This window comes from Rana temporaria, chromosome 3 (genome assembly GCF_905171775.1).
Source record: "Rana temporaria chromosome 3, aRanTem1.1, whole genome shotgun sequence".
NCBI classification, from domain to species: Eukaryota; Metazoa; Chordata; class Amphibia; order Anura; family Ranidae; genus Rana; species Rana temporaria.
In genome coordinates, this window is record NC_053491.1 from 41391248 (window position 1) to 41418842 (window position 27595).

At 43.1% G+C, this 27595-nt stretch overlaps 1 protein-coding gene across 3 annotated transcripts in view; it reads right to left on the minus strand.

Moving 5' to 3' along the window:
• Nucleotides 1-27595, minus strand: part of ARNT2 (aryl hydrocarbon receptor nuclear translocator 2) — a 191989-nt gene that overhangs the window by 137880 nt on the left and 26514 nt on the right. For all 3 annotated transcript variants that reach the window (XM_040342429.1, XM_040342428.1, XM_040342430.1), the window contains one exon: nt 1986-2033. In XM_040342429.1, coding sequence (XP_040198363.1) covers nt 1986-2033 — 48 coding nt within the window. The remainder of the gene's footprint in view (nt 1-1985; nt 2034-27595) is intronic.

Genomic DNA, 27595 nt, shown 5'->3' on the forward strand with positions numbered 1-27595 from the left:
ATTTTATCCTATGGTGAATTATACTAAAAATATGCACTCCATTACACAGTGTCTAAATATGTTTTTTCTATAACCTTTATCACCAATACTTAGCAATTAAACTCTGTTTTTTTTGTGAATTGTTGATTTACTGTACTTTGTTTGAATATTGTGCAATACATTCTTGTTCTTCTTTATTATCTGACAGCACTACAGGAGGGCATGTTGTATGTTTGGTTTTGTAAAAATTCTGATTACAAAAATGTTTATACTGGTGCATGCAATTTGTCTTGCTGACAGAGTTCATGCAAGCCAGCAGGTGAATGTCTATTAATACAAAGGGTTCTCGTCGCATACTGCGCTGTCCTGAGCTGCTTCCAAACCTAAGCCCTACAAATAACTGAAGGCGAGGGATGTTGTCGGTCTGACAGCGAGGTGCTCATGAGCGTGGGTGAAGGTGCTTCGCTGCAATGTGTAGAAAAGAACAGTGTATACACAGCTGGACAATCTAAACATTAGCAATCCACCAGATTGGACCAGAAGTTATCTTATATTCCACCTTCAGGATGTCAGGAGGCTCCTTTTGCTTCCTAGACTTGGAAAGACCTGCAGAATATCAGCATGTTATAAGTTTGATTGACAGTGGAATGCAGGCAGGACAGTTAGCGGCTGCCAGGTATACAAAGCTATTAATGTTGACAGCCCTGGAATCCAACTCCCACATTGCAAGCTAGGGCAGTACACCCCAAAACCACTTATCTGTGCTTCACGGCCCATTTGGAACCACCCTGCTTAAAATCACATCAATTATTGCAAATAAACAGATGTACGGGCAAAATTAACAGCAGGGTTAAGTATGTGTAAATATAAATCAAAATGCTGATGTAACCAGATAGAGGATGGTGGATATTTCTATTTGCAAAGCTGTGAATTTGTATGTAAGAATGCAGTATACTAATGCGAAAGGACGGCTTCTTACTGAAAACCTGTTTTATACTGTTACTCGATAATGCCGCGTACACAGGATCAGTCCATCCAATGAGAACGGACCTATGGACCGCTTTCATCAGTTAACCGATGAAACTGACTGATGGTCAGTCGTGCCTACACGCCATCGGTTAAAAAAACGATCGTGTCAGAACGCGGTGACGTAAAACACAACGACGTGCTGAAAAAAACGAAGTTCAATGCTTCCAAGCATGCGTCAACTTGATTCTAAACATGCGTGGATTTTTAACCGATGGTCGTGCCTACAAACGATCGGTTTTGTTCTATCGGTTAGGAATCCATCGGTTAAATTTAAAACAAGTTGGCTTTTTTTAACCGATGGTTAAATAACCGATGGCGCACACACGATCGGTTTTGACCGATGAAAACGGTCCATCAGTCCATTCTCCTCGGTTTAACCGATTGTGTGTACGCGGCATAACTCAGTGACACAGATGGAATGTATAGGTTTATATGATATACTGGGCCTCAGTTTGCGGAAAAAAACTGTCCTAGTCATCCATAGTATCCAATTTGATACTTCCTTTTATATTTATATTGCAGCAGGGAACAATGGTAGGATTGTTTGATGATATGGGCAATAACAACAATCGGATACTTCAGACTCATTAAATATGAGACCCGTTGTCACAGGACAATTTAATTAAATTCTAACAGCGTGTAAGGCAAATGCAGCTAAAATCTACACTGAGTGTTATTCCATTGTAGTTACACTATTGTTTTCTGCATGCATGCATTGTTGGCCCTACCTGTACAGCTGGTCTCCATCCAGTAGGTCATTCTCATCTTCCAACCTGGAAACAAACATCCAGCTCTCTCTCAGCAGGGATGACAAACCTGCGGAGCTGATAAGGACCAGGAATCTGAAGCACTCTCCTACCTTACATCTCAGAGCCTGCAACTTGCAACTTTACCTGTAGAGTAAAGGAAAGAATATTAGAAAAACTGCAATCTTTGCACTTCCATTGAAACAAACAAAAAGTACCCTAGACACTGACCTTGAAAATTTGCTGGGTCCCTCTCCGTCTTCATCGTCAAATTCCATTCTGTTGAAAGAAAGTGTGTGTAAGCCGGTGGTATATTTTATATGGCTGGTAGCAAAAGTGCTGTTACGTTTACTGTCAAAGTTGCTACAGCTCAAATAGAACCAATCACAGTCATTTAGATATACTAAGGCCTCATCCACACTGATTTATTGTAAACGCTGTTTCTCCTGACATGAAAAAATAATCGGTGTTAAATACGTACCTAAGCTGCGATTTTTTTAAACCAGTTTAGGCAAGTTTAGCAGCATTTGGCGTTTATTTATTTAATTAGCCAGAATTTTAATTTAACTTTCATTTATTCTGGCCATTTAAATGAATAAATACTGAAGTGCTCGCCCTTTAGATGCGTTTAGCAGCTCTCGGTCCTTTTTTATGCCCAAAAGCTCCTTTTCTGAACGTGATTCTTATGCCTTCAGGAAAAAAGCATTTCACTGCCTCTAAACGCTGCTGGTTCTAAACTCTAGTAAAAGCCTATGGGAGATATTTACGAATCCACTTTTGACTACAAGTACACTTGAAAGTGCAATTGCTGTAGATCTAAGGGGAAGCTCTGCTGATTTTATCATCCAATCATGTGCAAGCTAAAATGCTGTTTTTTATTTCCATTGCATGTCCCCCTCAGATCTACAGTGACTTCACTTCCAAGTGCACTTTTAGTGCACTTTCAATTTGCCTTTCGTAAATAACCCCCATATGCTTTTATTGAGTTGAGTTCAGAGGCTTTGCCAAAAAAAAAAAAAACACCTAAGGCCTCGTACAGACGATCGAACATGTCCGATGGGAGATTTTGGTCTGATGGCTGTACACACCATCAAACCGAAATCCCCACGGACAGACAGCGCGGTGACATGGCGGTGACGTTGAGACGCCGCCACGTCCGCAAACCAGGAAGTAAAATGCTTCCACGCATGCGTCGAATCCATTCGGCGCATGCGGGAGATTTCGGTCCGCTGGCTAGGTGTACTAACCAGCGGACATGTCGGACGGACAGGCTTCCAGGGGACAAGTTTCTTAGCATGCTAAGAAAATTTTGTCCGCTGGAAACCTGTCCGCTAGGCCGGAAAATTGTCCGGTCGTCCCTACATACGACTGAACATGTCCGCGGAAACTGGTCCGTCGGACCAGTTTCAGCGGACATGTTCGGTCGTGTGTACAAGGCCTAAAGCTCCTAAACATGAGGTTAGGAGCAGCAGTGTGCATGAGGCTCTAGACTGAAATTAAATAGATAAATACATTTTCAATGGCAAAACAAAGCCACAAAGGGAAGGATCCCAAAGTCCATCAGTAATTCCAGAAAAACTAAGGTTCCATGCTCACATAGTTTTTTTTGTAGATAGTTTAGGCAAGTTTTGCAGTTTTTCTGCCAGAAAGCTCCAATCAGAAACACAAACCAGAATGTTCTTTTTTTTTCCTGCCTCTAAAGCTGGGTTCACACCATTGCGAATTGGATGCAGTGTCTATTTTGACCGTCTCTCTAAGGAGCCGGTTCACATATTTCCGCAGCGGGTGCGGTGCAATTTGCACAAAAATGCCCTGCATCTTTTGGTCTATTCCAGGTCCGAATTCAGCCCAAAATTCGGGCTGAAATCGAACCTGAAACAGTGAACCAGGACACACCGGACCACTGCTGTGAGCCACATGCAGCTCAAATGTGAACCCAACACCAATGTTGAGCTCAAAATGTAATTTCTAATTGTCCTAATGTGAATGGACACACTGGATTTTGAGCTGCTTCTACAGGCAGATACAAAACTCCTGTACATTAAGCAGCGATTTTTAAGGCAGTGTGCATGGACCCTAAACACAGGTGAGATTTATCTACTGGATGAAAGTTCCCCCTACAGGCCTGATAATCAAAAAGATTCTTTTTTTTTAATGTAACCTTCAGACAAGTGAATTATTTAGGGTTCCTGCAGAAAAAAAAAAAAAATACTGTACATCCATATAGTTACTGCATAACTATAATAATAGATCTCTGTGTCATCTTATGACTGCTTCTGTAGCCTCTCTACAACCAGAGCTGGCTCCAGATAGTGACCACAGGTAGGGCACTGAATCTTCAATGGGTGACCACCTTTACTATAGAATAAATAATAGGAAATGCTGTATAAGGAATGTCTGGGGAGGGTGTGGTGGGTGGTCTAAAAATTAATTCTGGGGGGCTGTTACCACCTATTGCCTTCTCATGATGCCAGCTCTGCTACAAACCACAAACTCTGCTCTGGTGCAGAATGGTCCTCTTCTGTTAGATATGGCCACCCTCATATGGTGGTCACTCACCTTCGTGTGCATTGACAACTTAAACTAAAATCTGAGAAAAGCAATACATTAAATACATAAGAAATAAATGATTGATTTTTTTTTTTGTGAACCTTAACCTTATTACATTTGGACTACAAATTATTATTTATTTATTACATGCACTTATATAGGGCCCTCAATTAACGCAGCACTATATATATATATATATATATATATATATATACACACACACACACACACATATATATATATTTATATATATACATATACATACACACACTATATTATCAAAAGTATTGCCTTTACACGCACATGAACTTTAATGGCATCCCAGTCATAGTCTGTAGAGTTCAATATTAAGTTTTCCCACCCTTTGCAGCTATAACAGCTTCAACTCTTCTGGGAAGGCCGTCCACAAGGTTTAGTGGGTCTATGAGAATGTTTGAACATTCTTCCAGAAGCGCATTTGTGAAGTCAGGCACTGATGTGGACGAGAAGGCCTGGCTCGCAGTCTCTGCTCTAATTCACCCCAAAAGTGTTCTAGCTGGTTGAGGTCAGGACTCTGTGTGGGTCAGTCAAGTTCCCACACCCCAAACTCACTCATTCATGTCTTTATGGACCTTGCTTTGTGCACTGGTCCAAATCACTTGGTGGAGGGGGGATTCTGGTGTGGGGTTGTTTGTTCGTCAGGGGTTGGGCTTGGCCCCTTAGTTCTAGTGAAGGGAACACTTAAGGCGTCAGCCTACCAAGACATTTTGGACAATTTCATGCTCCAAACTTTGTGGGAACAGTTTGGGGATGGCCTCTTCCTGTTTCAACATGAATGCGCACCAGTGCACAAAGCAAGGTCCATACAAGGCCATTTACAACATCACCCCCATCTACATCAACAACCTCATTTGCAGATATCGCCCAAATCATCCCCGGACCTCCTGCTCTCTAGCTCCCTTGTTACCTCCTCCCATGCTCACCTTCAGGACTTCTCCAGAGCCTTTCCCATCCTCTGGAACTCCCTGCCCTGGTATGTCCGATCAGCCCCTACCCTGTCCACCTTTAGGAGATCCCTAAATACTCATTTATTCAGGGAAGCCTATCCCACACTAGAGCTGCACAATTCTGGATAAAAATTTTTACTTAGAAGATAGATCACGATTTTCTCACGAATTCTCGCGGCGTAACATCATCTTTCATCAATTGGGCTAACTTAACTGTTTTTTTTTTTTTTATTTATTCATTGAAGTGTATATTGTACCACAAAAAAATACTTTGAAAGACCGCTGGGCAAATACAGTGCAACATAAAATATTGCAGCAATTACCATTTTATTCCCTAGGGTCTCTGCTAAAATATATATAATGTTTGAGGGTTACAAATAATCTTCTAGCAAAAAATATTGGGCCGGATTCAGAAAGGACTTACGACGACGTATCTCCAGATACGCCGTCGTAAGTCCAAATGTGCGCCATCGTATCAATACGCGTATTCTGGAAATCAGATACGCCTGAATTTTGCCAAGATACGACCGACGTAAGTCTCCAACGCCGTTGTATCTTGGGTGCATATTTACGCTGGCCGCTAGGGGCGCTTCCATAGATTTACGCGTCAAATATGTAAATGAGCAAGATACGCCGATTCACGAACGTACGTACGCCCGTCACAGTAAGCTACGCCGTTTACGTAAGGCTTACGTCCGGCGTATAGTTACCCCTGCTATATGAGGCGTAGGTAATGCAAAGGTATGGACGTCGGAACAAGCGTCGCATTTTACGTCGTTTACGTAAGTCGTACGTGAATGGGGCTGGGCGTAGGTTACGTTCACATCACAGGCATTGAGCCGGCGTATGTTATGGAGTAAATTCGACGTGATTCTAAGCATGCGCCATTCGTTCGGCGCTTCATTTACATGGGGTCACGATTCATTTTAATACAACACGCCCACTACTTGCCTACTTTGAATTACGCGGGCTTACGCCAGCCCATTTACGTTACGCCGGCGCACATATGGGAGCAAGTGCTTTGTGAATACTGTACTTGCCTCTCAATGTTACGACGACGTAGCGCATATGAGATGCGCTACGCCTATCTAAAGATGCGCTGATCTCTCTGAATCTGGCCCATTGATTTTAACTTAAGAAACAAGTTTGAGAAAAAAATATGGACCTTAAGCCTAGGTTCACACAGCTGCGAATTCGAAATCGCAGTAAAATGCGCGATTTTACCGCGATTTTGGCCACAATTTAATGTAAATCGCGGCCCGAAATCGCAAAAAGTAGTACAGGAACTACTTTTTGAAATCGCAGATGCGGCGTCGCACTGATTAGGACAGTGCCATTGCCGACAATTGCCGCCGATTTGAGATGCGATTTGACATTTGTCAAATCGCATCTCAAATCGTTCCAAATCGTACCCAGTGTGAACCAGGGCTAAGTCTCCTTTCACACTTATACGACTTCAAAGTCGTGAAATTTTGCCGCGATTTTATGACCGCGATTTTGCCGTGATTTGGGATCAGTACAATTTCAACTTTGCCACAACTTTGGCATTAACCAATGAAAACATACATGGTGTGAGGCAATTCCTTTTCCTGCCACCGCAGTTGTCATTGCTGCTGCAACAGTAGCAGTGCATGAGGAAGAAGAGGAGGAGAAGCGGAGGCGGAGAAGACGTCGATATTGGGTATGAAAGAATCGGCAAAGCTGCAATGGAGATCGTCAGGGGGGTTGAATCAAGGTCGCGATTTTTTAAAGATTAGTTGTGCAGTTCTACAGGACCCACCTAACAACTGTCCCAGAGCCACCCCCATCAAATCATTCTCTGCAGCTATTACCTTTTGTACCGGGCCCTCCTGTACCTTCTGTATTGAACTGTACTGCAATTGTGTTGTCCCCCCTATACATTGTAAAGCGCTGCGTAAACTGTTGGCGCTATATAAATTGTGTATAATAATAAAAATAATAATAATTTCAGTTCACTTTTTTATTTGTCATACAATTTAATGTCTATGTTGAAGGGGCCCCCGAAACTTCAAGTGCCCCGGGCCCCTGAAGGTCTAAGGCCCCTTTCACATGTGCGGACCGTATGTCCGCATTTTCATCCATCCGTTGCGGATGAAAACGGGACATACATTGGACCCTATGTGATTGCGGGTGTCAGCAGATGACCATCCGCTGACACCCGTAATCACCCGCCTCTGCAAAGAACCGATTTTGCGGACGGAAGAAATCCTATTTTTCTTCCGTCTGGTGGATCGGATGAACACGGACATACGGTCCATGTTCATCCGATCCCCCCATAGGGGAGAGCGGAGGAAAGACAGGGCGGTCCCTGCACAGTGTGCGGGGACCACCCTGTCAGCCGACGGCTCAGCAGGGATTTTACGGAGGATCCCCGCTGAGCTGACGGACACACGGAAGCGGATCATTATTGATCCGCCCTGTGTGAAAGGGCCCTAAATCCGGCACTGCCTGCAGATCATACACTACTGGCTCACACCACAGTTTAATCTTTGTTATATATTTATTCCACTGGATGGTTTTATTTGTCTGCACTAATCAGAGAATAAGCCCCTAATCTTGTCAAATACTTCTTTGGAGACAGTATGGAAGATCAGGAACAACTAATATTATAAACGTCTTCTGTGCAGAAGATTACTGTGTTGTGAGAATAGGGACTAGCTGAAGGATATTTGACTAAATACAGTCGTACAATCGTGTAGAAACACAGTATGTGCCAGTGATGTGACTTTTCCCACCATCCTGGCCCAGGAAACAGGAAACAACGAGGAGATGTGAGACATGGGCTCATTTTAAACAAACACACGCCTCTCTTCCCATTGATAACCGGACGATTCTTCACTCACACGGAAGGGAGGAGAGATCTTCATTCCCAAATGAATCTTTCAAAGGTAGAAAAGCGTTTGACAGCTCACATCCTATTCAGCAACCACCAGCAAGGCGAAGCTGCATTTCCCTCTATAATATACAGGATGATGTTAATGTAGCTCACATTGGGCTTTGCCCGCTCCTATGTAATATAATCTAATCTCGCACACCACCTCTCAGATTGCCATATGTTTTGTTAGGTGTGTTCAGCCGGGTCTCCAGTTCACTCTGCACACCCTTCTGTCTGTCAGTCAAGGAGATGGCCTCCACCAATGGGAAAATGTGGCACCGAGTGGCACAAATAAGGTGGAGATGAGTTTCCAAAGCCCTATGGAGCAACAGCAGCCAAGTACAGTAGGCTCCACTAGCCGCTTGCCATCCAGCGCACGGTGATATATGTTGACACAATGGCACGGCTGGGCAAATGGGCCTATAGGTACGTCCCCTTTAAGATGCAGCATTGTCCGCCGCAAGCTCTGTGAGTCCAACCGTGGGTCCCCGCGGACTCGATGTCCCCGGGATAACCGTCATCGTCTCGGGGGGGGGGGGGGAAATGCTGATGTAACCCCCCCTAGAGTTAGAACGCATCCCTAGGACACACTTAACCCCTTCAGTGTCCCCTCCTGGTTAACCCCTTCACTGCATGTAATTTTTACAGTAATCAGTGAATTTTTATAGCACTGATCACTGTATCAATGACAATGGTCCCAAAAATGTGTCAAAAATGTCTGATGTGTCCGCTATAATATCGCAGTCGCGATAAAAAAAAAAAAAAAAAAAAATCGCTGATCGCCGCCATTACTAGTAAAAAAAAAAATTATTGAGGAAAAATGCCATAAAACTACCCCCTATTTTGTAGACGCTATAACTTTTGCGCAAGCCAATCAATAAACGCTTATTACCAAAAATATGTAGAATATGTATCGGCCTAAACTGAGGAAAAAAAAATTTTTTTTTGTTATTTTTTGGGGATATTTATTATAGCAAAAAGTGAAAAATATTGCTTTTTTTTTCAAAATTGTCGCTCTATTTTTGTTTATAGCGCCAAAAATTAAAACCGCAGAGGTGATCAAATACCACCAAAAGAAAGCTCTATTTGTGGGGGAAAAAGGACTTCAATTTTGTTTGGAAGCCACGTTGCACGACCGCGCAATTGTCAGTTAAAGCGACGCAGTGCCGAATCGCAAAAAGTGCTCTGGTCTTTCGCCAGCCAAATGGTCCGGGGCTTAAGTAGCTAGTAAAGCTTTTGGAGGCAGCTGGAAAACAGTAGCTCTTGGACATTACTGTTCGAATCTTACAATTGATTGATTGATTGATTTAATAGATTTATAGTGCGCCAAATACTGGCCCGTCAGGAATCGCTAGAACAGAGCAGAGCAAAAAACGATATTTTACTTTTTGGTTTAATTTGGACCAAACGTTCATTTAATTCACTTTAATATTTACAAAACTTATGATAGAATATGAAATACATTATAAAATTGATCAAACTGCACGTGAAAAAAAAAATGCCAATGTGCTCTACAAATAAGCAAAGAGGGGCTATACTGTCAAGATGGGGAAGGAACATAAATATAAAAATATAAATAAAAAATTGATGAAAACAGATAAACAGTCCCTTATAAAGGTGCCTGTGCATAATGTGCTTAAACCCAAGGGAACAACTCATGAACTGGGTTTCCATCTAGTGGTCATAATGCTGTATTTTCTGGAAATACCCCAATCAAGAAAAGGTTGCATTATGTCCACTAGATGGACCCGAGGATTGTAGGAAGTAAGGCCTTGTTCACATGGGTGTACATAAACATACACCCATATGAGGCAAATGCTTTGCATGCACAGGTGTTCCCTGCATACGCATACAAGCAGTCACAGGATGTAGCTACTGATCCCAATTTGACATCCGCGTGGGTGCGGTGCAGAGTGCATGTGGGTGTGAGTCTCCAAAATCACACTGTCTGCATTCGGGGACATGGACCTGTACCCACACAGATGTCAAATAGGGAGCAGCAGCTGTGTGCAAGCAACTGTTGTGTCCCAATTGACATGAATTGGACTTTCTGGCAAATATTAGTGATTATTAGGTGATTTATGCGATTATTAGTGACAGCTGTGCAAATGTATGGGATTTTTTTCATAAATAGACAACTTTTAATTTTATTATGTTAACCTAAAAGCAAAACTACAGCCAAACTTTTTTGTTGTTGTTGATGTTCATTTTGGACAGACTAGGGAAGGGATAGAAGCTATGCCATGGTTTTATTGATATATGTGTCCCTATCAGAATGATTTCCCTCAATTTACTGTCCTAGAAAAATGACAGCAAGTGGAAATCTCACACAGCTGTCACTGGGAGAGGTATCATCATCTGAATATATTCTGTATTCCAGAAATAACAATAAAATGTAGCTTTTTGCCCAGTTCCTGACCTGTAGACCAGTTGTCTACAAACTGCCTCCCTTTGTTAGACGTTATCTGGTTCTTGGGGTACTATTCCTCACACTGATACCAACAATGGGGCACTATTCCTCCCACATATATCAATGATGGGGCACTTTTCCTCCCACTTGTATCAATGATGGGCCACTATTCCTCCCACTTGTATCAATGATGGGCAATTCCCCCCACCTGTATTAATGCTGGGCCACTATTCTTCTCACTTGTATCAATGATGGGGTACTATTGCTCCCATTAGTATCAAAGATGGGGCACTATTCCTCCCACTTATACCAATGATGGGGCATTATTCCTCCCACTGACACCAATGATGGGACACTTTTCCTCCCACTTGTATCAATGATGGGTCACTATTCCTCCCACTTGAACCAATAATGGGGCACTATTCCACCCACTGACACCAATGATGGGGCACAATTCCTCCCACTGGCACCTATTATGGGGCATTATTTCTCTGACTGACACCGATGATGGGGCACAATTCCCCCCACTGATACCAGTGATGGGGCAATTTACCTCCCAATAGTACCAATGACAAGGCATTCCTCCCACCGACACCAATGATGGGGCACAATTCCCCCCACTGGCATTGATGGTGAGGCACTATTCCTCCCACTAATACCAATGAGGCACGGTTTACTCCCACTGACCCTAGGGCATTTTCTACTCCTACTATCCATAGTGTGGCATACCAAATGTTTGAAGGACAGTAAAGTGTCTCTTTGCTTATAAAGATTGTGGACCCCTGCTGTAGACGATGGTCAAAGGACAGGAAGTTAGAATGGCCCTCCCTAGTGGGAAAGCAGACAGCTGTAAAACCTGACCAAGGCTCTAATCCTTTACCACTCCTTTGCCAAAAACAAAAAAACTTTTAGCTGACATTCTACTAAACACCTGGCATGTAAATTGGTATTCTTTGCTGAGATGGTGAAGAAAAGTCCTGCGGTAATATGCCAGCAGACCATTAAATGCTTAAAATGGCGGGATGATATCATGAAAAAAATAAAACCACAGGCAACATTCTTGAAGGTCTATTTAATACGTTTGTGCAAGGAGTTAGAATACGCTAAAATAACCCAGAGCAACCAATAAGGCCTCGTACACACGACCGAGTTTCTCGGCAAAAACCAGCAAGAAACTTGCTGTTTTTTTTTTTTGCAGAGGAAACCGGTCGTGTGTACACTTTTCGACAAGGAAACTGTCGAGGATCTCGTTGAGCCAAAAAGAGAGCATGTCATCTTTTTCCTTGACGGGAATGGGGAAATTTGGCTCACCGAGATCCTCGACATCCGAACAAGGAACTCGACGAGCAAAACGATGTGTTTCGCCCGTCGAGTTTCTCGGTCGTGTGTACGAGGCTTTCAGACTTGACAATTCATTCACATAGCGAAGTTATAACAGTGAAAGGTGAGTGTGAATATTTGCTATCGTTTTCTGCATTTTTCGCTCTGCCAAACCGAATAAGGGCATGTTCTCCTCCGGAGACTATGACGTTTGAATCTCTATCATCTCCTAAATTGTTTTGGTAGACGGATAATGAAGCAAGTCTCCAAGGTCAGCATATACCTTTCCTATAATAAAGATGTATGTACTGATTAGGATTAGCTGTCATCCAAGAAATTTTAAAGCCAGGGAAGACAGCCAGCCCCGGCTTGAAAGAGGCCAATGGAAATGAAATGCCATCTTTACAACTGATGTAATAAGGACCGTTTACACTTCACCAGACGATCGCAGATGCTGCTGATTCTGAGTGGCGTGCCTCCTGGAAATGTGTGGCGTGCCTCCTGCTATGAGCTAATTAGATTTGGTAAAGTGTCACACAACCACATAATTACTACAACACAAGATGTGGCTCTGAAGTCCCATCCCTTACTACGTCGTGCACACGTTAACATACAAAAGTACATTTAAACTAAACTGCTTCTCCTTAAATCCCCTGGCCACTTCCCTGAAATCAAGCCTAGCTAATACAATTAAATTGATGGTAACATTTTGCAGGAATTGTGCATTTATTTTATATATATATATATGTATATATATATATATATATATATATATATATATATATATAAATATATATACACACACACACACACATATATATAGGCCCGGAATCACAGACAGCGGAGCACATTTATGCCACCGTAGCGTATCTCCTTTACACTACGCCGACGCAGTGCAGAGAGGCAAGCACTGAATTCACAAAGCCAGTGCTGCCAAAACTGCGCTGGGTTTCCTAGGCGTAAGCGGGAGTGGGCGTGAGCCATGCAAATGAAGCGTGACCCCATGCAAATGATGGGCCGAGCGCCAGACAGATATGTATAATGAACGGCGGAACTACTCCCTAAAATACGTCGGATCACTGGCTACGGCGTGAACGTAACCTACGCCTAGTCATATTCACGTCCTACGTAAAATACTACGGCTTGAGTTCCCTTTGCATGGATGCTGTGGAGTTACACCTCCTTGATGGGGCATAACTTTACGTATGACTTTACGCGCACTGCGTCGGACGGACGTACGTTCGTGAATCGGCGTATCTCCCTCATTTGCATATGTGAATAGAAAATCAATGGGAGCGCCAAATACGTCCAGCGTAAATATGCGCCCACTCTACACAGGCGTAGGCAAGTTACATTGCTCGGATGAAGCCTATTTTCAGGTGTATCTTAGTTTCTGAGTCCGGCGCATAGATACGACGGCGCATATTTGCACTTACGCGGCGTATCTGGAGATACGTCGGCGCAAGTGCTTTGTGAATCCGGGCCATACAGTACATATATATATTTCACAAGAAGAAGAATGAAGTCAGCTTATGTCTTTTTGTGTGATAATTTGGTGACCTCTAGTGGCAGAAGCAATACATAGACTACAGACGTTAAATGATATCTTCACTTTTGTTAAAAAATTTAATAAAAAATAATACCTCTTCCTAAAAGTAATTTTGGGATTCCTCCCCTAAATATTTTCTAAAACTTCCACAAAAAAAAAAAAAAAAAGCCCATTTGCTGACAGCAGCATGGTGCTTAATGGCTCTTAAAGCATAAGTTCACCTTTTAAAAAAAAAAAATGCAAATTTCTTTGCATATAAAAAAATAAAAAAAATTGCATTTACAATTTTTTTCTTAGGAGCTTGTAAAGCATTGTATCCAAGATCAGCAGACCACGGGTGCAATGTCAGGCTCCTCTGCAGCATGTCAGTGTAGCTGTCTGCCCGTAACTCCAAAAGGGGCAGGTAGTTACTGAAGTCCAAGAAGCTCAATTGACTATGAAAATGCTTACTAGCACGCTAGCACTTCATTGAGAACTACAAGCTGCAAAATATGATGGTACTTCAGGCATTCATTCACTGTAATCTGGATGGCGCCCCACACACTATTTTCAAAATGTGAAAGCGGGTGCAGGGAGAAGTTCCCTGGCCTGCTGTCACGAGGGGGATTGGGAGGAGAGCTTCAGAAGCATTCTATATGTTCCACCCTAAAGACGGGTGTAACATGTTCCCAAAGGGGTGTTATCCCCTAAAGTGGAAGTATAATAAGGTTTACCTATAGGTACTGTAAATATCTCCTAAACGTGCGCAGTTTAGGAGATATTTGCTGTAGATGCAGCTGGTGTCATCAGTGCATGCACTCTGAAGGAACGGCATAACGGCATGCACGGGAGTGATGTCATCTTAGCTACCACTAACCCAGAAGGAAGACCAGGTGAAGATGGAAGCACCTTCAGCGGTGACAGCGCCCCGCTGGAGGGCTTCATTCATCTAAGGTACGTTTCATATAATGTGCTAATATGCGATGCATAGCACATTATGATATTGTCTTACAAGGTAAAAAAAAAAGACAGCAGTTTACTACCTATTTGGGGAAAAGAGAAGAGCATCCCTCATTGATTAAGTTACATGTGAGGATCCAGGATGTAAAAAGAGGATGGAAAACCCCACAGCTTTCCTGCACAACTCCTTGGACAAACACAATCACGTATGGGAACAATGGAACCTTTTGGAGGCTCCACTCACCCGACTTACCGCCTTATATCTAGTATGGACCTTGCTGGAGGCAAGATTCGAACCATGTATGGGTAGGCTGAATGTACCCAAGTAGATCGATTCTTACATGCGATTATTGCTAGCGGCTGTTATAGCCGCTAGCAACAAGCACTGTGTTCTCCCAGTGGGGATGGCTTCTCTGCCAGCAGAACACAATAGTTCCGCAGGAAGGATTCCCCCATCAACACTGTGTTGATGGGGGAATCAAGCAATATTCATTCCTGCATCCAGTGGGAAAGGAAAGAATACCGCTCTGTCTATGGCTGGTTTTAATCTGCTTCTCCCTTTTTTTTTCTCTTATCACTACTGGCCCTGGGCTTTTCTTTGAGGAGCTGAGTACCTATCGATAGCTATCTGTAGCACCTGCATAGTTACATAGTTGCATCGTTAGTCAGGTTGAAAAAAGACACAAGTCCATCCAGTTCAACCACAAAAAATAAACAACCAAAATAAAAAACACAGTACAATACCATACACCCAACTCCACACCCACAGTTGATCCAGAGGAAGGCAAAAAACCCCAGCAGAGCATGAGATCCAATTTGCTACAGCAGGGGAAAAAATTCCTTCCTGATCCCCCGAGAGGCAATCAGATTTTCCCCGGATCAACTTTACCTACAAATCTTAGTACTCAGTTATATTATGTACATTTACTAAAGAATCCAGGCCTTTCTTAAAGCAGTCTACTGAGCTGGCCAGAACCACCTCTGGAGGGAGTCTGTTCCACATTTTCACAGCTCTTACTGTGAGAAAACCTTTCCATATTTGGAGGTGAAATCTCTTTTTCTCTAGACGTAGAGAGTGCCCCCTTGTCCTTTGTGTTGACCGTAAAGTGAATAACTCAACACCAAGTTCACTGTATGGACCTCTTATATATTTGTACATGTTGATCATATCCCCCCTTATTCTCCTCTTCTCAAGAGTGAATAAATTTAGTTCTTCTAATCTTTCCTCATAGCTGAGCTCCTCCATTCCTCTTATCAGTTTGGTTGCCCTTCTCTGCACTTTCTCCAGTTCTCCGATATCCTTTTTGAGAACTGGTGCCCAAAACTGAACTGCATATTCCAGATGAGGTCTTACTAATGATTTGTACAGGGGCAAAATTATATCTCTGTCTCCATACCTCTCTTAATACAAGAAAGGCATAGATACTAGTGCTACCTCACTACCTGATTTTAGACTTGCAGCTCCTTTTAGCCATTGATTACAAATCTATTGTTTGTGTTTGAATGACCCATGTTGACTGATTCTGCATTATATCTTGCAATCAATATACTATATGCTGCACAGTTGCACTGTATCTTCTTGTACAAAAAATAATAAAATTGTCAGTTAAAGTGGTAGTAAACTCTTTGCTACCACTTTTACCTACAGGTAAGCCTATAATAAGGCCTACCTGTAGGTATAAAGAATATCTCCTAAACCTTTACGGTTTAGGAGATATTCCCCTCGCAATGCGCCGCTGGACCTTGCCGAAATGAAGTCTCCCGCACGCATGCGCGGGAGTGACGACATCGCCCCTCCAGCCAATCACAGCGCTGGAGCGGCGATACGCGGGAAAACACGCTGATGCAAGATGACATCTCCCTCGGCGTGGACCAGGTAAGTTCTCCAAACCTGCTGCGAGTATACAACCACTTTAAAATAGAAACAAATTTGTATATACAATTGCCACACAAGCCACAGTAATTTAAAGGGTAAATTCACTTTTACAGAACAAATCAATAAGGTGAACTTACACAGGACCCCCAACTCGCCCCGTTCACCCCCCCCCAGTCCCACTGACCTACATGGGGGCGATCGCTGGTTCTGAGCCCCGGTATAGCTGCCTCACGGTGCTCCGGACCACCAGAGCTTAATCTCCCAATCTCCAAGACGACCACTGCCTTGGTAAAGAAGCTGAGGGTAAAGGTGATGAACTGACCAAGCATGTCTCCAGACCTAAACCCTTTTGAGCATCTGTGGGGCATCCTTAAATGGAAGGTGGAGGAGCGCAAGGTCTCTAACATCCACCAGCTCCGTGATGTCATCATGGAGGAGGGGAAGAGGACTCCAGTGGCAACCTGTGAAGCTCTGGTGAACTCCATGCCCAAGAGGGTTAAGACAGTTCTGGAAAATAATGGTGGCCACACAAAATATTGACACTTTGGCCCAGATTCTCAAAGGCGTTACGACGGTGCAAATGGTGTTGCTAATCTGGCCCCGGGTATCTATGCGACTGATTCTTAGAATCAGTTACGCATAGATACCCATTAGATCTGACAGGCGTAAGGCTCTTACGCTGTCAGATCTTAAATGCAATTTTTTTTCCTGTCGCTAGGTGTCGCTGACGTCGTTTTCCCCGTCGCTTATGTAAATTAGCAAATTACGACGATTCCCGAACGTACGCGCACTCGACGCAGAGAATTTACGTAGTTTCCGTAGCCTTTCTGACGCGTAAAGTTGCCCCTGGGTCTATGAGGCGCAGCCAATGTTAAGTATGGCCGTCATTCCCGCGTGGAAATTTAAAAAATCTACGTTGTTTGCGTAAGACGTCCGTGAATGGCGCTGGACGCCATTTACGTTAACGTCTAAGCAAATGACGTAGGTGCGACGTCATTTAGTGCAATGCACGTCGGGTAATTTACCCGACGGAGCACGCGCAGTACGCTCGGCACGGAAACGCGCCTAATTTAAATGGTGCCCGCCCCATTTGAATTGGGCGGGCTTGCGCCGAGCGCTTTTACGATACACCACCGCAAGTTTACAGGTAAGTGTTCTGAGAATCAGGCACTAACGCTGTAAACCTGCGGCGGTGTAACGTAAATCACATACGTTACGCTGCCCAGGAGCAACGTAATTGTATGAGAATCTGGGCCTTTGGGCCCAATTTGGAAATTTTCACTTAGGGGTGTACTCACTTTTGTTGCCAGCGGTTTAGACATTAATGGCTGTGTGTTGAGTTATTATGAGGGACAGAAAATGTACACTGTTATACAAGCTGTACACTCACTACTTTACATTGTAGCAAAGTGTCATTTCTTCAGTGTTGTCACATGAAAACATATAATAAAATATTTACAAAAATGTCAGGGGTGTACTCACTTTTGTGAGATACTGTATATGTTAAGTATAATAAGTGCAAACAACCACTCTAATCTATGTGCAAATAATGAACAATATTATCATTTACCAAAAAAACAAGGCAAAGACTGCTGCTAACACCCTAAATATGTGTCCACTCAACTTCCAAAACTTAAAGCGGGGGTTCACCCTATAAACAAAAAAATTAAAATTAGGCATAGTAGCGCGAGCTACAGTATGCCTGTCTTGATTTTTTTAGCCCGGTACTCACAGTGCAATCGTACATTGAAGATACCGACTCCCCGTGGGGAATGGGCGTTCCTATCCAGACGGAGGATGATTGACGGCCGGCTCTGGCACTTCACGCTTCTCCGGAAATAGCCGAAATAGGCTTGGCTCTTCACGGCGCCTGCGCATAGACTGTGCGCAGGCGCCGTATAGCGCCGTGAAGAGCCGAGACCTACTCCGGCTGTCTTCGGGGAGCGTGACGTGCCAGAGCCAGCCGTCAATCATCCTCCGTCTGGATAGGAACGCCCATTCCCCGCGGGGAGTCGGAATCTTCTATGTACGATTGCACTGTGAGTACCGGGCTAAAAAAATCAAGACAGGCATACTGTAGCTCGCGCTACTATGCCTAATTTTATGCTAAAATGTTGCTATGGAGGGTGAACCACCGCTTTAAGTACAAAACATAAGTGCAGCGCAACCACAATTAAAACATAAGACAAACATAATCCCATAGCTAAAATAACTAATGTAGTATCAATAGTGTTATGCCGCGTACACACGATCGGAAATTCCGTCAAGAAAGCTGTGGATTTTTTTCAGACGGAATTTTGGCTCAAACTTGTGTTGCATACACACGGACACACAAAATTCCGACCGTCAAGAACGCGGTGATGTACAACACTACAACGAGCTGAGAAAAATGAAGTTTAATAATTCCGAGCATGCTTTTTTTTTGCGCGCTGGAATTGCATACAGACGATCGGAATTTCCGACAATAACTTTTCCTGTCTGAAAAATTGAGAACCAGCTCTCAATTTTTTGCTGTCGGAAATTCCGACAGAAAAAGTCAGATGGGGGTTGGAATTTCCGACCAAAAACTCACATCGAACTTTTCCTGTCGGAAATTCTGATCGTGTGTCCACAAAATCAGGACTCCACCGTAGTGTAATAAACATTCATAGTGATTTGTAGTCACATAGATTTGAGCAGCATTTTCATTTATTTACACTAGGTCTGTGGAAATTAACTATTAATTTCTCTATTAATCTTTAATTTTTTTGATCGATCAAAATTTTTTTTATCAATCAAAATTCTTTTGATTGGTACTCACCTCTACGCCTGCTGCGGGGCCATCATGGAGTTCCGTCGGAGGTCCGGTGACGTCACAGACACCGGCGAGGCTTGCCGTGTCCATCTGAAGGGCTCCTTTGCTGTGCCTTCATATCTACATGCCAACGGGACCTTACTATCTGCCACACGCAAGAGCTGTTACACTTCCCTCTATCAAACTGGGATTCTACAGACATCCACTGGGAGTTGTGATAGTTTCCTTTATGGGACATCTACATGCCGACAAACTGATGTTAACCTCTCCTTATCTGGATTCAGCAGTGGTATCGTTGTACACATTTTTATACCAGTATCATACTTAGCTACATGTTTTTATGACTGCTTTTGCTACCATTTGGTATTACTTGCACCATTTTTACAGTTTATGTAGCTACATCGATTTTATCTCCAGTGCAATATTTATTTGGTTACCTACTTGAAGACTATAAAAGTTTTAATGCTATTCCCATCGAGCGCTGCCTTTGTGTGTTTTTGTATCCTGCTATCCATTTTCCCAGTGGTTGGTAGCTGCACTGGGAATCAGCCTGCAAGGAGATCAGCTAAAAGTAGTTGGATCTGTGTGTGCGTTATAATTAATCGAAATTAGTCGATTAATCGATGAAAAAAATAATCGAATAATCGAACACAAACATTTTAATCAGTAACAGCCCTAATTTACACACTATCGTACACGTTATTCATTAACACTCCCATATTGTTGACTTCTCTATTAATTCACTTGGCCAGCGCAGAAGATTTCCTCACTTATTATCACTGTATGAATGTAGTCTGAGAATAAACTACAGGTAAAACTGTTGGCAGAATGAATTGTAATCAATAAAGGAACTTTTTATAACTGGCCTGCAGTGTTCGGATGCAGTTTGACCGTACTAACATGTGCTTTCCAGAAGAGAAAAAGTAAAACACTGTTCAACCCGTATTAAAAATAATATGCTGATGTGCTGTATCCTATAACAGATGTATCTGAGAACACAGATGCATGAACAGGGCCATACTAATAGCAACACAACAGAGTGCAGTCAAGCTAAATTTCTGGTAAATAAAGTTAAAGCTTGTGTACCACACTGAGCATGAAAAATGCAGGAATACATTTGTCTTCCAATGGATAAAACTGTTTTTGGGGGAAATTAGTATTTCATTTTTGTTGTTGTTGTTTGTCTCTGTGTGCATTTCTCTATTGCCCACTAGATTAACTTTGTCATTCTGCAGAATAAATACATGGGCCATTCTGCTGGAACGAAACTCGTGTGCCATCATGTGGTTGTATTTGGTATAACACCCCATTAGCAAACTCGTTTTATCATAATGCTAGGGGCAACTTCAGCAACCTGCAAATATAACTGGTATTAAATATTATGTTTTACACACATGTATATGAATTATATGAGTAATGGAATTGAATGTGCAATAATTATTGTGCAAAATAGAACATTTTTCTTCTAACTTATAATTAATATTTATTCGAAATTACTGTGAAAAGGACATTTATTTGGATTACAGGGTTCAATCTGGGAAATCAGACACTGTAACACAGTCACAATATAATCTCTAATTCTCTACAATTAAAGGGGTTGTAAAAGTAAAAAAAATTCCCTAAATAGCTTCCTTTACCTTAGTGCAGTCCTCCTTCACTTACCTCATCCTTCCATTTTGCTTTTAAATGTCCTTATTTCTTCTGAGAAATCCTCACTTCCTGTTCTTCTGTCTGTATCTCCACACAGTAATGCGAGGCTTTCTCCCTGGTGTGGAGAAAGCCTCTTGAGGGGGGAGGGGGCGAGCAGGCAAGTCAGCACGATGTCTACTTTGCATATAGAGAAAGGAGCTGTGTGTTAGTGGGCATCCTGACACTCCTGCTCGCCCCCTCCCCCCTCAAGAGGCTTTCTCCACACCAGGGAGAAAGCCTCACATTACGGTGTGGAGTTACAGACAGAAGAACAGGAAGTGAGGATTTCTCAGAAGAAATAAGGACATTTAAAAGCAAAATGGAAGGATGAGGTAAGTGAAGGAGGACTGCACTAAGGTAAAGGAAGCTATTATGGGGAAACATTTTTTACCTTTACAACCCCTTTAATAGATTTATGGAAATATGGTTATTTAGAACAAGCGTGAGTTGAGTGCGCTCCCGTCCGGTCACATGATCAACTCCAATGTAGAAGAGGGACAGCTGACAACGGATGGCCCATAATAAGCCTATAAATAATGTCCCCACGTAGGTATTGCAGCCGTTGTCAGCGATCTCTTATCTACACAGAAGCCAGCCACTGAAGAGATCACGTGACCAGACCAGAGCACTCTCGGAATAGGTAGGTATAGTATAGTAATTAGAATAGGGCTTAGAATGTGGGTGGGAACAGGTTTACGTATACTAAGCACCAGTTGATCCCACAGTATACTTCTTCACGTCATGGGATTTGAAAGGCAACCCAAACACAATTATAATGTATAAAAAAGTATTTTGTTCTTTATCATTATTCTTTAAAAATACTAAAAAGTAATTTAATAAATAAATAAATAAACACTTTTGTACAACCACGGTTTTACATATAAATATGAAGAGTATGCACCATAATAGTACATCCGAGTACAGAAAGTGGTCTTCCCCAGCGACATTCTGTTCAGTCCCATCACCATATGAAAACAGTAGATGGTTCCAAGTGTTGGGCATAGCCACCGTGTTTCGAAAGGTACAAATTATTTCTTCTTCAGGGATTTTATACCACTATAGTATGCTATCTTTGGCTAGAGTGCTCTTGCCATCATTACCTGCCACCAGATGCAGCGTGCCTCTTGCCATCGTAGCCTACCACAAGATGCAGCTTCCCACTGTAGCCTGCCACCACAACCACCAGCAGATGCAGATTGCCACTTTTTAAAAATGTAAGGACAATATGAATGGGTATTCTGACAGCAGTGAGAAAACTTACAGTTGAAGCCTCTCCTCAGTGCTATGGAGTCTGGCATTCAGGAGTGGGGAAACCGGCACATGCAATTAACCACTTGCCGACTGCCTAATGTAGATATATGCCGGCAGAATGGCACGGGCAGGCAAAGCAACATACAGGACCCGCAGACTTGATGTCCACCAGTGTCCCGCAATCGTGTCATGGAGAGGCAGAACGGGGAGATGTAAACAAGGCATTTCCCTGTTCTGCCTAGTGACTGGACAGTGATCTACTGCTCCCTGTCTTAGGGAGCAGTGATCAGTGTCATATCACTTGTAGCCCAGCCCCCACACAGTCAGAATCACTCCCTAGGACACACTTGTCATGGACCTTGGAATGCGGAAGTGTTCCTCCTTAAAATCCTGTTACACAGTGGGGGGTCTTCTGCTCTGTCTCAAGGCTTCAGACGGCTCCATTGTTCTGTGTCTGGCTATTGTGTACATTGATTGCCCCCTGGGGCTTCTGTCTCATTACACATAAGCAGTTCTTCTACTCAAGCTATCGGACCAATCCCTGCTGAACCCATTTTCAAGTCCTCATTTGCATTGGTAAGAGGACCTGAAGGAGAACTACATGTAGTTTACAATTGACCAATAGGAAAGCGGTTGTTGGGGGCGGGATGTTCCAAATTCTGTATAAAAGTGTGTTGTGTGCTTCCAATAAAATTCTTCCTGTTTGAACTTACATACAGTCTGCCTGGTGTTTTGTTCTAATGGATTCCGAACGGCACATAGCTGTAGTTCAGATCCCAGAGCCTTGGATGACCGAACAATCAGACGTTGCGATCTGCAAGCTGACTCAACAGTAGCAGAGGAGTGTCGGGGGAGCGAAAGCGAGCGAGCAAGGGTCTCGTTACAACACTTAACCCCTTCCTTGCCCCCTAGTGGTTAACCCCTCCCCTGCCAGTGTCATTTACACAGTAATCAGTGCATTTTTATAGAACTGATCGCTTTATAAATGACAATGGTCCCAAAATAGTGTCAAAAGTGTCTGATGTGTCCACTGCAATATTGAAGTCACGATAAAAATCGCTGATCGCAGCCATTACTAGTAAAAAAATATAATAATAATAAAAATGCCATAAAACTATCCCTTATTTTGTAGACGCTATAACTTTTGCGCAAACCAATCAATATACGCTTGTTGCTATTTTTTTACCAAAAATATGCAGAAGAATACGTATCGGCCTAAACTGAGGCAAAAAATTGGTATTTTTTAGGGATAGTTATAGCAAAAAGTAAAAAATATAGCTTTTTTTTTAAATTGTTGCTCTTTTTTTGTTTATAGTGCAAAAAATAAAAACCGCAGAGGTGATCAAATACCACCAAAAGAAAGCTCTATTTGTGGGGAAAAAAAGACGTCAATTTTGTTTGGGTGCAAGTCGCACGACCGCGCAATTATCAGTTAAAGTGACGCAGTGCCAAATCGCAAAAAATGGCCGGTCATTGGGCAGCCAATTCTTCCAGGGCTAAAGTGGTTAATATCAACAGGGTTCTAGCCTATGAGATGTGAGAAGGTGGACCCAGCAGCGGTGATGCAGGTCAGGTGGTAAGAGGTGATAATGCAATCTCTCTGCTTGGCCGCCACAGCTTCTTCAGTGCAGCCTGTGCCACCTGGCTGCAAACAGGGCATGGACTGGCACTGGTCTGCAGCCCACGGGTTTAGGGACCCCTGATGTATGCTACTAAAGTAGCAGATATTTATCAATTGATGTTAAAATAAATATCTCATTAAAAAAAAAGAGGTCCACACTTACTGAAATGTTATATCTATTATAAATCCAGAGCCACTAGGGTTTCTGGCCCAACTCCACCATTCGGAAGTTCTGGTGAAGACCAACTGCCACTTAGAGTCCGCAGTTCGGGGAATCCAAGTCACCATAACAAATAGTTCAACTTATAGCTAAAAACTGGGCACAAAATCTTTCCTTTAAATATATTTCGCAATGGCCACAAAGGATATACATCCACTTTGTGTGCAGCAAATGTCTTTGCAAACATAGTTATTACCTTATAAAAGTAGCATTGACATAATCACTGTGCTACACAGAGAATAGTTATAGGCGGTACCCAACTGGTCCACCCACTGCAGACTACATGCAAAAAACTACATACAGGAGTGGGTGGGGCCGAGACCAGTCTCCCTGCACAAGGAGAGAGAGCAGCAGGGGCCGGTCTTTATTACAAGAAGCTCCGGCAGAGAGGGAAAGTCTCATGCCTCGTACACACAAGCGTTTTTTCCAAAGGGAAAACTGCTTTGAGAGCTTTTCGGCGGGAATCCTGGCCGTGTGTATGCTCCATCGCAGTTATTCTGACAGGAAAACTGCTAGACAAAAAAAGAGAGCAGGATCTCTTTTTTCCTGTCAGGAAAAAATCCTGGCGGAAAAAACATGCATGGTTTTTCCGGCGGGCAGAAAACTGTGCATGCTCAGAATCAAGTATGAGACAGGAGCGCTCTTTCTGGTAAAACTAGCGTTCGTAATGGAGATAGCACATTCGTCACGCTGCAAATGATTGCATCGTTTACTGCAGCGCATGAAAAACGTGAATCGAGGATCAGCAAAAGCAGCCCAAAGGGTGGCGCCTTTGGAATGGAACTTCTCCTTTATAGTCCCGTCGTACGTGTTGTACGTCACTGCGCTTTGGACAGGTGGACTTTTGTCTGAGCGTGTGTATGCAAGGCAGGCTGAGAGGAATTCTGTCGGGAAAACCGTTGATTTATTATCCAACGGAAAAACCGCTTGTGTCTACGAGGCATTACACTGGAATACTGCACAGATCTGGAAGAAATACACAAAGCTCACCAATATTCATGTGATAACAATCATGCATCTTGTATTTAGACAATATTTACTTATCCCGGAGTTCAGCTTTAATTTTCCGGAGAGTTTGGGAAACAGGTGGGTGTCAGGCCCCGTACACACGACAGAGGAACTCGACGTGCTTGGCACGTCGAGTTCCTCGTCGAGTTTTGGGATGAAGCCGCCGAGGAGCTCGGCGGGCCGGCTTCTCCCATAGAAGAACGAGGACAACGAGAAAATAGAGAACATGTTCTCTATTTTCTCGTCGAGTTCCTTGGCGGCTCCATCGAGCCAAAACTGTACAGACGACAGAGATTCTCGGCAGAATCCGGGTTTTGACCGAGTTTCTCGGCGAATTCTGCCGAGAATCTCTGTCGTGTGTACGAGGCCTCACTTTTCTATTTACATCCCCATAGGTCATAATTTCTTAATCATCACTATTCCTCTTCATCTTAGCCAGAGTCGTAAAACACAAAACTCTTCTTGGCTTTACCATGGTAAAAAAAGCAAAACAGATGTTTCATTTACAAGCAAAGTTTGGCTAACCACTGAAGTTTTAAAAAGTTTAACATTTCAATGGAGTATGAATTTAAGTTTTGATGAGCGTACTCTTTATAATACTACTCTTAAGCCCTGTACACACGATCGGTTTGTCCGATGAAAACAGACCGATGGACTGTTTTCATCGGACAAACCAATTGTGTGTGGGTCCTATCGGTTTGATTTCCATTGGTGAAAAAAAAAAAATAGAACATGTTTTAAATTTTTGCTATGGATAAAAAACCGATAGAAAAATCCGATCGTCTGTATGGAACTCCATCGGTCAAAAATCTACGCATGCTCAGAATCAAGTTGACGCATTCTTGGAAGCATTGAACTTAATTTTTTACGGCTCGTCGTAGTGTTATACGTCACCGCGTTTGGACACGATCGGATTTTTGACTGATGGTGTGTAGGCAAGACTGATGAAAGTCAGCTTCATCGGAAATCCATCGGATTAGATTCCATCAGATATCCGATCGTGTGTACAAGGCTTTAGTTAACCTGGGTATAGTAACAGTAGCCATTTAGACTTGTAATATCACTGCTTTTAGATAGCAAGGGCTCCTTGCAATATTATCAGTAAGAAATATGGAAATTTACAAGCATACCTGATGCATGGAATTGTTTCACCCAGAGATGCTTTTAGTTATCTTGTAGAAAATAAAAATATGAGTTACTGTAATTATAATAGACACAAAGACTAGCCATCCAAATCATTGGTGTGAGTGAGATCATGGCACCCAGGAGAGAATAGCTCCTCAATTCATTGCTGTGGGTGGGATTGTGGGCCCCCAGGGGAGAATCGCCTCTCTATTCATTGGTATCTATGGCATAGTGACCCCTAGCAGAAAATACCCCCCCCCAAATCAATGGTGTCATTGGTAAACCGGCCACCAGGGAAGAATAGCTCCTCAAATCATTGGGGTCAGTGGGATAGTAAACCTCAGGGGAGAACGGCCCTCCCAAATTATTGGTGTCAATGGTGGTGCTTAACCATTTCAATACTGGGCACTTTCACCCACTTCCTTCCCAGACCAGCTTTCAGCGCTCTCGCACTTTTAATGACAATTGCGCAGTCATGCAACGCTGTACCCAAATTAAATTTTTATCACTTTGTTCACACAAATAGAGCTTTCTTTGGTGGTATTTATTCACGTTCAAGTTTTTTTTTTTTTGCAATATAGGCAAAAAAAAGAATGTAAATTTGAAAAAAAACAAAAAACAATTCTCATTTACAGATGTGCGCAGGTGATCATGGACATGTGTGTACAGATAATCATTGGGACATGTGATTTTACTGTTACATATGTGGGGGACAGGTGTTTTTACTGTGTGGGGACATGTGTCTTGGGGACTTTGTGTGTTTACATTGTGTGGGAACATGTATGGGGTCAGTGTTTTGGGGACACTGGGCCGGTGATCAGTGTGTAAAAAGCTCATACTCACTGATCACCGGCCAGCTGCAGCGATCCTCCCTCCTCTCCTCACTGACAACTTCCGTGTGAGGAGAGGAGCGCCGACCGCCTAGAAACCGGCTCTCTATTTACATGACATGTCATATGATCAGGAGGGCCAATCACAGAGCCCTCCTGCCGATCGGAGATGCGCCGTGTCCGGGTGACACAAGCGCATCGGGATCGCGCCACTGCATGGGCACGCGAGCGCGATCCCCCTCCTTCTGAGGGCCGTTTGTTCCTGAACGTCCACTCAGATGGAGGAAGCTCCCACCCTGCCATACATATGCAAAATTCTAACAATACATTCAGAAGACTGAAGACTGCGGGTATGCTGTTTTTTTTTTTTCCATACATACCTCGATATTGCCGTTTCATTCCTCGGCTTCCGGGTATGATTCTTGTGGGGCTGGGTGTTCCTAGTTGATTGACGTTCCGACTTTCCGAAAGAAGCCGAACGTCGCTGCGCAGGCGCCGTATAGAGCCGACTCTATACGGCGCCTGCGCAATGACGTTCGGCTTCTGTCGAAAAGTCGTGACGCTCAGTATGCGCCGGTTGGAGGAATGTCAATCAACTAGGTCCAGCAAGAATACCCGGAAGCCGAGGGATGAAACGGCGATAACGAGGTATGTAAGAAAAAAAAAATGTATTGTTAGAATTTTTTTTTAGGGGGGAACCTCCACTTTAAGATATAACTAGAGTGGTATGCGTAACATTGAAGTTCGGAGGTTGTTATCCCTCCCCCCACCTGCACT